At 35.4% G+C, this 14606-nt stretch overlaps 1 protein-coding gene across 3 annotated transcripts in view; it reads right to left on the bottom strand.

Annotated features, from left to right (window-relative positions):
• CNTN5 (contactin 5) overlaps positions 1-14606 on the bottom strand; it is a gene marked incomplete at both ends in the record, with an annotated part of 736851 nt that overhangs the window by 52526 nt on the left and 669719 nt on the right. For all 3 annotated transcript variants that reach the window (XM_080710120.1, XM_080710119.1, XM_080710118.1), the window contains one exon: positions 5471-5620. In XM_080710120.1, the coding sequence (XP_080566246.1) occupies positions 5471-5620 (150 nt within the window). The remainder of the gene's footprint in view (positions 1-5470; positions 5621-14606) is intronic.

The raw sequence follows: 14606 nt of genomic DNA on the forward strand, positions 1-14606 counted from the left end.
TCTTTTCAACTTGCAAAATAAATTTCTAGGGTATTTTAGAAAGTGTAGGACTCATATGACTTTGAACGTTCTTGTAAAGAGCAAGAGTCAAGAACACAGGTGAAAAATCTTCAACTCGTATTCTTTTAACTTCGTAAGGGTTTACAACAAAGTAAAAGCAGAGAATGCGTCATCTTTGAGACTGGCTGATTCATGTGGTCAAAGGAGAAGATGGACATGGCAAAAAGAAGCAGCGAGGAGGTGGAGACAGGTGATTACAACTGGGAGGTGCAGTGTTGGAGTAAGGTCTGGGTGGATTCCAGTCCTGTTACTTATTTACTAGATAAACTTGTGCAAGTTTTTAAAACTGTATGATTCCATTTCCTCATCAGTAAAACACCCTTTTTGAGGAGTGCTCTAAAGGGCTGATGTGAACATTAAATGATGTTACAAAGGGCAAGTACTTGGTATAAACCCTGGAATTGATGTGTGACACACTACAGGGACTAAGAAGACAGGAGAGTCTACCTTGAGTGTCCCATGTCCATTCCTGGGCTGAGGCTCTCCCACTGCCCTTCTATCTTACATGCTTAAGTCTTCCATCATTTTTCTTCTTTGAGGTCATTTTAGGGAAGTTCTGCTTAATAATTACCAGGTTTCCTTTCAAAAGGCTTTAGTTAAAATTACCATCTCAGTTTGCAAACTGCCTCTGAAACAAAGACATATTTCTTGACTATATTTTGTAAAAAAGACTTGTCCAGTCTAAAGTAGTTTTCTGGTTTTAAAATACTGCCTGCTATGTGAGGCATCCTATTATTTTCCTTTTTCCTAATAACTGGGAGTTAGAGGGTCTGTTGCTTGGCATATTTTTTGTCTTTTCCTTGTGGTGAGAAACGATTCCTTTTATATAATGCAATTAAATTACTCATTGAGTTGAAGAAAACCATAATGTTCATTTAATAGTATTTTATTTTAGATTTTCCTAATGACATTAGACAAATATAATATCTATATAACATTTTCTTAGAAACACAAATTGAAAAAAATTAAAACTCCATAGCTTGTTTCTTTTTTTCTGTATATACGAGTGCCTGGCAACTGATTATTTTCTAATACTCAGTCCAAGTTCTATTTGGTCTGGAATTTAAACTTCCATTAAATGTCATTTATAAAGTCAGTTCACATAGTCCCAGATAAAGCTAATCGATCTTACTCTTATGCTGCAATAAGAGTATTTGCATTCATTTTTTAATTATTATAGCAGTGCACAAATATATTACAATAGCATTTTACTGTGACTCTCATAATTCCTGAACTCAAGAAAATTTAGGTAGCCAGAATGGACAAGAACTATAAAGACACAAATGTGAAAAGAAAGCAGTAAAAGAAGATTATGTACAAGTACAGTAATGTAATTGAAAGTTATAGGAATCTTTCCTGAACTTGGAATGAGTCACATGTAACCTCATATGCTAAAGTGAGGTTGGCTGGAGAAAACTACAGACTTGCTACAAAATAAGGAATCCAGTTTTTTGATCCTCTCCTGTTATCCTTCTTTAGCTCACATATATGGAATTATATCACAAGAAATGCTATTTTGGAAGACTTTTGGGAGACGGGTGTCAATTTAGAAGATGGATGTGCCATGGCATCTCCCTCCAACCCCAACTGTCAGTAGAGAAGGAAGGATGAATTCCTTATCAAGCTAAATAAAGTGAGGAGCAAGGCAGCCATGTAATAGAGTTCAGCTATTACCTCTCGTGCCCTGGCTTCATCATGTTGAGCTTCAGAGTTTTGTAGGATCTCTGTCCATGCTGAGCTATCAGAACAGAGGGGAATATAGTTCTGGGGTTTGGCAGAGTAGGGATGTAAAATGGTTACTGAGGGCCAAGTGGGCACTATAGGTTTGGACAGGCTCACTGGGGTTATACCTAATAGGACTGCCTGGTAGGGGGTAAGATGTCTCCAAAGAACTTAAAATACTTTAAAAGAAAAGAAGTGGGCCTGTGAAAGTTGGGCGTGGTGGTCCAAGCTTGAAATCCTAGCATTTTGGGAGGATGGGATAGGAGCATCCAAGGTTCAAGACTGGCCTCAGTAATTTCGTAATGCTCCCTGAAAATTAGTGAGACCCTGTTTCAAAATAAAAAAATTAAAGGGCTAGGGTTGTAGCTCAGAGGTAGAATGTCCCTGGGCTCAATCTTCAGTATCACAACAAAATAAAAAAATAAAAAAGGCATGTGGAAAATTATGGTCATGTGTAGTGTTTTCAATACTAAGGGAGAAACAAATTGTACCATTTATGTGATTGAATTTTCTTTCTTCCTTGTTTGATCTGGATAATGCCAAAGTAGCACTTGTTTATAAATGTCTTTAATATCAAGAAACTAATTTTGAATTATTATGATTGTTAAATTCCCACTGTAAAAGGTAATAACTCATTTAATTAATGATGATGGTGTTAAAGTATTTATATGACTCTTTTGACATCCTCATACTTACTAGTCACACTGAATCAATTTATATATTGTCTATATTGGCTATCAAGGGTTTTTCATTAAGACTAGAAAATTGAAAATATACCTTAGAGAAAAATTGAAAAGAAAATTTAATGTTTTGTGGTGTGTGAGAAAGGAGTAATTCTAAGGTAAAAGTGTTTTTTTTTACTAAAGCTGCTTTGAAATTAGTTTTTAATATTTTAAAAATATTAAAAATTAATATTTAAAAATTAAAAAAAATTAAAAATTTTTAAATAAATAAATAAATTTTGAAGAGGCATAAGGCTTTCAATATGATATCCTAAGACCTTTTCTTTCTCAAGCAGCTCTGTCAATTTTCAAAGCTTAGTTGGTCCATTAGAACAGACTCATCTTTTAAAATACTATGTATTCAATAGAGACAGGCTGTGTCACCTGAGAGGATGTCTCAGGACATTGGTGTCCCTTTTAATCTGTGCTGCCTGACAAAACGGGCACAAAACTCAACACTTGGTTCAACACCATTAGTAGCTTCTATCTGTATGTGGTATCCAAGCAAAAGAAGCATGAAGTTGGCAATACAAACCATCCTCAACTTGTGTTTAGGGAGAGTACTTTATACATTTTTTATACTGTTCCTCTTCCATATGATTTTAATGGACTAAAGTATGTCATGTATATTAAACTCATGATAAAATGGAGAGACAGGAAAATGATTGAGGTATCTGCAGAAATAGATGAAGAGGTCTTTTAAATGCATCATCTGAACACAGTTTAGCTTAAAATGCCAAAGTGTTTTTGCTAAAATGCTTTTTAATAGCACAAGGAAGTTTATGCTATAAATAGTTTAAAAGGATTATTAATTCCAGAGGGATTATTTATGTTTGAAATGAATATTTGTAGAGAGCCTATGAATTAGGCAGAAATCTTTGTCTTTGTTTACACACAATTAACAATATGCAAAGCGAGGTAGTGAGTGCTTTTGAGAAAATAAGTGAACATAAGCATGACTATTGGCAGCCATTTCTGTATCTGCACAGTGAGTATATAAAATGGGGAATGACTGACCTGGTATGCTCTTAGTTAATGAACACCTGTACACAATGGAAGCCCGGCTAGTTTTATGGAGGAATGAAATTCTAACCAGGCAATTAATGTTCGATTTAAAATTCACACTATTGAAAAGTAGCAGAAAAAAAAAAAAAAACAACTTTTAAGAGGCAAACCAGAAAAGCAGGAAATTTGGATTTTCTGTGGCTAGAACTTTTTCCAACATGCTTAGAATATTTGACTTTTTATTTTGAGGTGCTTAATTTTCATAGGGAAGAAATCTGAGCCAGGCAATTCATGTTCAATTGAAAATTCACACTATTAAAAAGTAGCAGAAAAACAAGTTATCAGAAACAAACCACAAAATCAGACAAGTTGTGGATAAATCTTTTCTAACATATTTACAATATGTTATTTTTTATATTCTTGGAGGCTTAATTTTCATATGAAAAAAATCTGAATAATATTAGTACTTCATGCAATAAATTGACCATTTAGGATTATTTTCATTCTCTCTTTTTTGTAAATGCCTGAAATGGTATGCTAAATTGTTCTGATAATTTATTTTAATGATTATAAGCTTTGTTTATTTGTTAAAAGTAAAAAATAGTAATGTCAGTCTAATTTTATAACTATTAATACAAAATGGACACAATTATTTCTGTCTTCTATGTATATATGCCTTTGGCCTAGATGCTGGCATGGGTCTGGGTGTATAAAGGAAAGAAAAAGAATGTTCCCTTTCAAAACATGATATGCTGAGTACCAGTGCCAGACAATGTCTTTTGTTCCAAATATAGAGCAGTGAAGAAGACAAAATCTTCATTTTAAATGCATTTCTTTTGAGATTCATATATTATCATTAAGTTTAAAACATTTTTCCTTCTTTGTATCTGATAACTACTCTGTCCCCCCACTTATCTAATGTTTTCACATTGCTCTTATCAAATTACTTATATTTATATTCCCTCAAGTAAATGCCTTATTAGGTATTTTTAATATGTGACTTATATTTTAATTTTACATATTTATAGGTCCAAGTGGTGCTCATTTGATACCTATATGTAGTTGTAATGACACAATCAAGATACTTAGCATTCTTTCTCCTTCAACATTTATCATTTCTTGGTGTCAGGAACTTCTGAACTTCTCTTTTCTAGTTCTTTATAAAAGTAGTATGGAATTTTAAAAGATAGATCTCAATAAGACTGTCCAAAGTAATTAAAAATTTATTCAAAAAAATCTTTGTATGAAAATGTCAAAGAGAAACCTATTAATTGGTACAATTAATATGACTTAATAATTATGATAAAGTTTTAAATTCTTCTTTATGCTTCTTTCTTCCCAGGTGATAGGCAAGATAGTTTAATTTGTCTTTAAATAAAGCTGTTAATTCCTTGTATATATAGTCATTAGAAATATTTTTATCAGAGAGACTTATTCTAAAGGACAAGAAAAATCTTTTTTTTCCTAATTTAGAAAGCAGATGGGTTCTTGTGATACAAATAGACTTCAAGTAAGGAATAGGCCAAGGAAGATCTACGTTTGTCTTTGTAAAGTGTAGTTTATGTACGTTAGATGGTTAAGGACAACAAAGGTGAATTATAAGAGAATAGACTATCATTTAAAAAAAATGTTATCACCAGAGGAAATGAAGATGATCTAATGAATTCTGAATTTTATCCATATTTTATATTGGATAAGTATATACTTAGAGAAGTAAACCAATTCTCCTAACTTAAATATAGTACAAGGTTTGGGAGAAAAGTGTTTATCTAGATGTCTATAGTTGTGGTAACAAGGAAAGACACTCTGAAAACTATTAAAATGAAAGTTATATAATGGAGGAAAGATTTTATGATACCTAAGTAATTGCATCAGGGAAAATTATACTGAGACAAGCAATAAAGGAATCCTGATTAATTTAACTTGCTTTCCAAGTGAACCCTGAATCTCCTAATTCTTACCTGCCTCGTTTGTACGGATCATTCGAGATGGGGTGCTTGGATCTCCAGTCCCAATTGGATTGGTGGCCACTACTCGAAACTCATATTCCACCCAGGGATTTAGGTCCACTGCCATGGCTGACTCCATGTCTCCTGTTATGATTTCTGGAACTACAGAGAGAAAGGACATAGTACTTTATTCTGAGGACAGGAAAAACACAACAAATAGCTTTTAAGAAAATCACCATTACTGAAAAATAATCAGGATGACCCATAAGTCTCATAAGATATGACAATGGTGTCACTTTTTATATAGCATATATTTACCGTTGGAACTCCTTTTGCTGTTCACTCATTCCTGCTGTCCAGGGCATACTGACAGAGCATGTTCATATGGGCAAAAAGAGAGGACATGGAGAATTTTGCTTAAATGGTACCTCTTGGTGCATTTTAATCCTCAAATGTTAGCATGGTGGGGTAGCCAAGGCTGGGGTGGGGCTGTTAATTAGCTGACAGTTCTGTTTTACTATGACAAAGTGAAATTGAATTATCTTAAATTTCCCATAAGACTCTTCTGGAAGCTATCAATAAAATTTTAACAAATTAGCAGAAGAATTAAAGGCAAATGTGTAGAGCATAGGGAACATGGCCTACCTGAAAAATCTCACAGAACTGCAGAGCTGATTTTTTAAAGAAGTGACATGAAGATGTGGAAAAAATTGTCTCCTCTTTTTGCACTGGCAAGTGAACAATGTTCTTTAAGTCTGAGAGACAGGGCACCAATCTACGGATGAATGAAATGCTGAGCTGTACTTGCCGTACACCAAAGCGGAAAGAAGGGATTCCCACTCTGGCCTCTCTAGCCCCATTCTACACTCCATCACCAGTACATACGTAAGATTTACCTCAAGGTTTCACTTAATTATTTTATGCCAGTCATTTCAGACAATTACAGACATTGGGACCATCTTCTTTACTTTTATTCTCATATTATGAAATTTTACACATATTATGTTGCTTCTTTTTGGTTTTTGTGGTACCAGGGATGGAACCCAGGGACATTCTACCTCTGAGCTATACCCTCAGACCAATTTTATTCTTTTTTCTTAATTTTGAACAGGGTCTCAAAAAATTGCAGAGGACCTTACTAAGTTACTGAGGCTGACTGTGAACCTGTGATCTTACTGTCTCAGCCTCCCAAGTACTGGGACTAAAAGCATGCCTCACCATGTCTGGCTCCTCCCTAATTCCTGAAGGCCTTTCTTCCACTATATCCTCTATCATTCATGATGCATCATTAGCAAAATGTCCTATATAATTAATGTCCTCTTTGAGCATTCCTCTTTTTACTCTAATAGAAACTAAGGGCATTTTGCCTTCTCAAGGGGTGATTCTCTTAAGATATGTGACAGCTGGGCATAGTGTTGCACCGCTAGTAATCCTAGTGGGCTGAAACAGGAGGGGGAGCTATTTCAGCCCATTGGGGGGCTGAAACAGTAGGATCACAGGTTTGAGGCTAGATTCAGCAACTTAGTGAGATTCTCAGCAACCTAGAGAGACTCTGTCTCAAAATCAGACTATAAAAGAGCTGGGAATGTAGCTCAGAGATAGAATTCATAATACCACACACATGAAGATATTGGGGACAATAATGAACACCCCTCAGATGTCTCTAATGTATCTTTGCTGTGAGTAGACATACATGCACATGGTTTTCCTACAGAAAACAAAAGCAAAGTACTCTTCACCTTTCTCTCCTTCCACTGTTCACTCAGTTTTTCTTTCTTGTATAGCAAAACATTTTGATTTTTCTGTGCTATTACTTACTGTCTTCAATTATTTTCCTTTCATTCACTCTAGAAACCACACCAACAGGCTCTCGCTAAAGCTTTGGACCACCTTTTTTCCTGTCAGGGTTGCCAATGGTCTCTGTTACCAAGACTTAAATGTTAGGTCTCTGTTCCTCATCTTACTTGGCCTGTGATCACCTTTTGATGTAATCTATCATCCTTTCCCTTTTGAAATTCATTCTATCTGTCTCTGTCCTACCTGTCTCCATTATTAGGTTCCTTTTATTTCCAAATGCATATCAGTCCACTCTTTCCCACTTTCTTACTACATGGTGATCTTATCCAGACTCATGATTTTAAATACCATCTCTATGTTCATTACACCAATATTTCATCCATGAATCTCTTTACTAGATTCTAGACTCATATATTCAATTATATATTATATTTGAATAACATTTGGAAGGATTCTTATTTAAGGATAGATAATTTTTTTATATAGATGCTGTCACCTAAATTTTAGAGCCATTCTGAACACATTCCTTTAACCCTGGTCTCATTCTAATCCATAAGCCAATTATGGTGTTTATGACTCAAAATACATTGATTTCTTCGCTTCTTTTTGTACCACTCTTTGGGTGAAAAGAGAAGTGGTTTGTCTGTGTTAATTTTTCCCATTCTTTATTAAATTCTTCTTGAAACAGTTTACTTGTTATCATTTCACTAAAACTTGCCAATGTCACCAATGGCCTTCATATAACGAAAACAAATAATCCGTTCTCAGTATTCGCTTTCTTTTTGTACTGAGATTGACCACAGAGGTGTTCTACCTCTGAGCCACATCTCCATCCCTATTTTATTTTATTTTTTCTGAAATAGGTTCTTGCTAGTTGTTGAAGGTCTTGATAAGTTGCTGAGACTGGCCTTGAACTTGTGATCCTCTTGTATCAGCCTCTCAAGTACTGAGATTACAGGTGTGTTTCACCATGCCCTGTACCTCAATACTCATTTTACTTGACAAGCCAGCAGCATTTTTTTTTTTTTTTTGGTGGTACTGGGGTTCCTGGAAGCCCTCCAGCCTCCAGGCTACACTTCCAGGCCTATTGTTTATATATTTTTATTTGGAAACAGGGTCTCTTAAACCAGCATGGCTGGCTTTGAACCTGTGTGATCCTCCTGTCTCCGCCTCCCAAGCGCTGGGATTACAAGCATGCGCCACCATGCCCGGCAGCCACAGCATTTGACACAGTCAATTATTCTCCCTTCTTCTTCTTCTCCTTCTCCTCCTTCTCCTTCCCGCCTCCTCCTCCTCCTCCTCTTCCTCCTCTTCTCCTCCTCTTCTTCCTCTTCCTCCTCCTCCTCCTTCTTCTTCTTCTTCATCTTCATCATCATCATCATTTTTATTATTGCTATATTTTTAGAATTTCCTGTACTAGGAAATCATATTATTTTGATTTTAGTCTACCATGCTGACTTTTTCCTTTGACTGGTTTTTCTTCTCCATAACAATACTATGGGAATACTCCAGGGCAGATTTTCATATTCTTCTATTTAAATTATATCTATTTTCAAACCTTGAGTGCCAACTCCATCTGGTATTGCTGACTTCAGCACTGCAGCCCCAAGAAATCCCCCCAAATAATACAAGAACTTGAAGGGCAGAAAGCTGGCAGAGCTCCAACATCTTAAGCGACCAGCACAACATTTTCAGAGATGAAGAAATATATCAAAAAACTCGTTCTCACCAGAGGCCACATCCACAGCAGCACAATGTGCCCTCCAGAGCCCGGCAGCAGGACAGCTGGATAACCACTTGCGTTATTCGGTACATGGTGAAGGTGGAAGACTGTCATAGCAGCCACGGGACCCCAGAGGGTTAAGACTAGGTGGCCCATCCCAGTGGTAGTCTAGTTAGAACCTCCAGAGACACAGGAAAGGTGCTCAAGGCATGATACCTGCACAGGGTCACAGGGGCTTGCTCCAAGACTACACTGGATGCCCTCTGCTGGTGCAATGCCCTGACACCTAAACACAAAGCTGTCAGAGGTGAGAGAGGGGTGCAAACACTCAGAATGTGGGTTCAAGAGCTGACAATAGGTTGTGGAACAAATGAGAGACATTGTAATATACTCCAGAATCTTCCACAGTGAACAGACATACTGATATTATACGGGACCCTGTCCTATATACATAAATTAGCAGAACTGGATTTTTTTGTTTTTATTATTTTGGTTGGTTTATTTTGTTTCATTTCATTTTTTTCTCACATTGTCGCTAGATCTTTTTTTATTTTATTTTTATCCTTTCTGTTTTTCCTCCTTTTCTTACTCCTTTTTTTCTTTTGTTTTTTGTCTTTGATTTATAATAGTTTTTGTAACTTTTTTGTTACTTTATTCATGTTTGTTTGCTCCTTTCCCCACTTTTATTTCAAACTTCCTCATTCTAGTCTGTCTATTATCTTGTATAAAAACTTTTTCCCCTTACTGTATCTCCTTGTTTTATAATCAAACTATTTCATATCTCCATACTTAAGTATTCTACTAATTACAAGAGTCCTGCTATCTAACCTTCTCTTATTCTCAACCAGATTCTACCTTATTACACTTAAGTTCTTACTTAACCTAATCATACCTTCTACTTTACCTAACTCCTATACCCATCACCCCAGCTTACCCGACCCTTACCATTGCAAAAATCACTGCTTACCTGCTGAAACCTCTAAATTCCTACTACTAAAATGGGTCAAACAGAATACCCACAGAATCACACTAAACAGAAGATGCCAAGACATCAAAAAAACAAGACTGAGAAACATGAAAATATGAGAACTAGGAACAGTGAAGAGGTAAGGAAATCATAAATACTGACCTATAAAAAATGCAAGAAGGAAAATTTCAAATCCTGATCTAAAATATGATGAAAGGCCTCACAGCAAGTATACAGAAAATGAAAGAGGAAATGAAGACATTAAGAATGAATCAGAAAGAGGTCTGGAATGACATAAAAGAGTAAATAAATGAAATGAAGACAGCAATAGAAAGAAATACTGAAATATTAGATGAAATGGAAAATAGAATATCACTGTTAGAAGACAGTTCATTCAAAACCGAAAGCACAGTCAACAGCATACAGAAGTCATTATAGCAACAAAGCCTAAACATTTAACAACTATGGGACAACATGAAACATTGTAACTTACAGATAAAAGGGATTGAAGAAGGGATAGAGGTACAGACGTAGGGTATTCATAATCTCTTCAGAGAAAAAATTTCAGAGAATTTTCCAAATATGGAAAGAGACTTGAGCATACACATTTAGGAGACATACAGAACACCGTTAAGACAAGATCAAAGAAGGACTTCCCCACATCATGTAATAATCAAAATGACCAACATAGAGGCCAAAGAAAGAATCTTAAAAGCAGTGAGAACAAAAGAATTGGTGACATACAGAGGCAAAGCAATAAAGATCACCCTACACTAAACAACCCAAGTCATGAATGCCAGGAGAGACTGGTATGATGTCATACAGAACCTGGAAAAAAACAACTTCCAACCAAAACTGCTATAACCTGCAAAGTTATTCAAAATTGATGGAGAAACAAAAGTGTTTCAAGATAAGCAACATCTCAAAATAAAATCATGAGTACAAAGCCAACACTAAAGAAAATACTTAAAGAAGACCTCCAAAGTGCAGGAAATTAAAGCAAAAATTGACAAGTGGGATGGCATCAAACTAAAAAGTTTCTGCTCATCAAAGGAAACCATCAAGAACCTAAAGAGGAAGCCTACAGAATGAGAGAAGATCCTTGCCAGCCACCACTCTGATAGAAGGCTTATATCCAGAATATACAAAGAGCTCAAAAGATTCTACACTAGCAAAACAAATAACCCAATCAAGAAATGGGCAACTGAATTGAATAGACACTTCACAAAAGAAGAGGTATAAATGGCCAATAGATACATAAAACGATGTTCAGCATCATTGACCATCAGTGAGACACATATCAAAACTACACTGAGATTCCATCTAACCCCAATCAGAGTATCAAGCATAAAGAAGCCAAATAACAACAAATTCTGGTGTGGATATGGGGAAATAGGAATTCTTTTACACTGTTGGTGGGAGTACAAACTTGTTCAGCCATTATGGAGATCAGAGTGGAATTCCTTAGAAAACTGGGAATAGATCCACCATATGATCTGGCTATACCTCTCCTGGGTATCTTACCAAAGGGTTTGAAATCAGAGAACTACAGTAACATGTACATACTCATGTTCATAGCAGCATAATTCATAATAGCCAAAATATGGAACCAACCTAGGTCTCCATCAACAGATGAATGGATGGCAAAATTATGGGAACTACACACAATGGAATTATATTCAGCTATAAAGAAGAATAAAACAATAGCATTTTCAAGAAGATGGAAGGAACTGGAGAATATTATGTTACGTGAGATTAGCCAAGCACAGAAAGAGAAGGGACATATATTCTTTTTATTATGCCCAAAGTAGGGAGTATTGGGGATTTGAGAGGGTATTCAGATAATGAAGGGGAAATCTCAGCAAAGCTAGAATGGAAGGGTAGGAGATGAAGAAGGCTGAGGTTGATTAATGGAGGTGTTACATTAGAATATGTGTAAAAGTATGAATGTAGCATGGTCAACCTTGACACTCATGGTTTGGAGGGGGGAAATGGAAAGTGGGGTGTTGAGGATACCATGTACTGTCTAAATGTATGCCATTTTCGGTATGGTTTTCATAAAAATAAAGTAAATTATATTTATTAGAATTGTCGTACAATCTTATGGGTTTAAATACAAATTATATGCCAATATTTTTCATCTTATAATGTTATACTACACCTCTCTTTCAAATCCAGGCCCTAAATATTTTCAAATTCTGGCTGATTTATTTTGCCTCTACTTCTGTCACCCTGAAGCATCTAAATTTCTGAAATATAATATAGCTTTCTAACTGATTTTTCTATGTCTGTGAGGAATGATCTTGGTAATTAATGGGCATTGCATTGAATCTGTAGATCACTTTTTGAAGTATGGCCATTTTGATATATTTATTCTGCCTATCCATGAACATGGAAGATCTTTCCATCTTCTAAGATCTTCTTTGATTCCTTTTTTCAATGTTTTTAATTTTCTTTGTAGAAGTCTTTTACCTACTTTGTTAAGTTTATTCCTAAGCATTTTTTTTTGTGGGAAATCCTAAGTGGAAGTGTTTTCTGCATTTCTTTTTTAGTGGATTTACAGTTGGTGTACAGAAAAGCTTCTGATTTTTTAAGATTGATTTTGTATCTAAACACTTTGCTGAATTTGTTGATCAGTTCTATATGTCTTTTGGTTGAGTTTGTTGGGTCTTCTAAGTATAGTATCATGTCATCTGCAAATAGTAAAAGTTTGAGTTCTTTTCCTATTTGTATTCTTTGATTTCTTTTTCTTGCCTTATTGCTCTGGCTAGAGTATCAAGTACTATATTGAAAAAAAGTGATAAAGGACATCCTTGTCTTGTTTCTGTTTTTAGGGAGAATTCTCAAAGTTTTTTTTTCCCAATTTAATATAATTTTGGCTGTGAGCTTATTGTAGATTGCCTTTAAGATGTTGAGGTATGTTCCTTCTATTCTGATTCTCTGCAGTGTTTTTTTTTATCATAAATGGATGTTGGATTTTATCAAATGCTTTTTCAGCATTTAATGAGATGATCATGTGATTTTTGTCTTTGGTTCTGTTTATATGATGAATTACATGGATTTATTTTTGTATGTTGGAAAAAAATAGCTTCCTAACTAGTTTAGTGCTTCTCTACCTGCCCTTTTCAAAATATCCTCCCTCCCTCCCTTCTCCATTTTCTTCTTCTTTTTTATATTAAGGATTAAACCTAAGGGAATTATACCTCCAATCTATGCCTCTCGCCTTTTTATTTATTTTTTTGTTTTGAAAAACATTTTTGCTAGATTTCTGAGAGTCTTGTTACATTGCTTAGGCTGTTCTCAAACATGGAATCCTCATGTCTCAGCCTCCCATTTACTATCATTACAGATATGAGCCACCACACCTGGCTTATAATCTATTTTTAACAAAATTTAAATGAATATATTAGAGGGTAAGACTTGGAATGCCAATCATCCAATGTCTCTCTATTCATCCGGGATATTCAGTATGACTTGATGCTGCCAATAGCTCTCCAAACTCATCTTCCACCATGTTCTAGAACCTCACTCTGCCCATGTCTCGTTAGTTTTCTAAACCTGTTTCATTTACTACTGCCTTTTTTTCCCCAGAGACAGAGTCAGAGATTTATTTAGTAAAGTGATGGATACATGTTTACAGGAAAATATAAACTATCTCAAGAGTGTAAAAATGACTTTGGGGTCTTTACATTTATTTTGTAGGAAACTCCCATTAAGGATGGTAGGGGTGAATGGCAGAAATGGAGGTCTGGTTTTCCTCAGAATTCTCAGGATCCAGATTTCCAATCAATGATTGTTGACTGGGTGTCCTCTTAGTTTGACCAAATGTCAGACTTTCCTTATAGATCCTTTTTTTTTTTTTTTTTTTAACTAAATATCTTAGAAACTTTCTGTGGGGAGATAGGTCTTTAGGATTAAAGTTGAGGGCCTTATGTAGATGTAGACCTATTAAAGTGTCAATAAGGATCATCATGGAGTTTTTATATTTAAATCTACAGTCTTACTTTTCTGTTTGTTTCTACCTATACTGTTTATTTCTCCTATCCGTCCTCATTTCCCCATTCCGGTGATGTGGATTACTTAATCTTAAGGGCTGATGAAGGGCAAAGTTCCTTCTATAACTTCTTGGAGCTGACAAGGAGTGTTGGCTCTGCCTAGCCAGGGTTAAAAGTCTCATCCTAACTGATTTAAAGGATACAGTGAAAAATTGGCCTCAGCTATTGTGGTGGATTCTTTACAGTCAGGTCATAAGTTAACATCACTGAATGACACAACCTCAGGAACATGAGGATCTATAGATGGATTTTTTCTTCTATGTGCCTGCAGTTTTGCTTTGCCCACTGTGCCAAGCCTGTCATCAAAGTTGTTGTTTCTATTTTTGCATTTTTTCCTTCTAATACTTTGAGTAGATTGTTCTTTCTACTTCAGGTGCTTCTCCCTAGACATCAGCATACCTAAATCTTCACTTTTTAAAAATTCATCCAAACTACCATCTCAGAGAGGCACACATTGACCACTTCATTTCAAACTATAAAATGCTCTGAACAAATTATGTCCTCTGAAAATATATGTTCTGAAGCCTAAACTTTCAGTGTAGCTGTACTTGGATGGGCCTCTAAGAAAGCAAGTAGGATTAAATGAAATTATAAGAGTGATGTTCT

The sequence above is a fragment of the Muscardinus avellanarius genome, assembly GCF_963383645.1.
Source record: "Muscardinus avellanarius genome assembly, chromosome: 1".
Taxonomy (NCBI): domain Eukaryota; kingdom Metazoa; phylum Chordata; class Mammalia; order Rodentia; family Gliridae; genus Muscardinus; species Muscardinus avellanarius.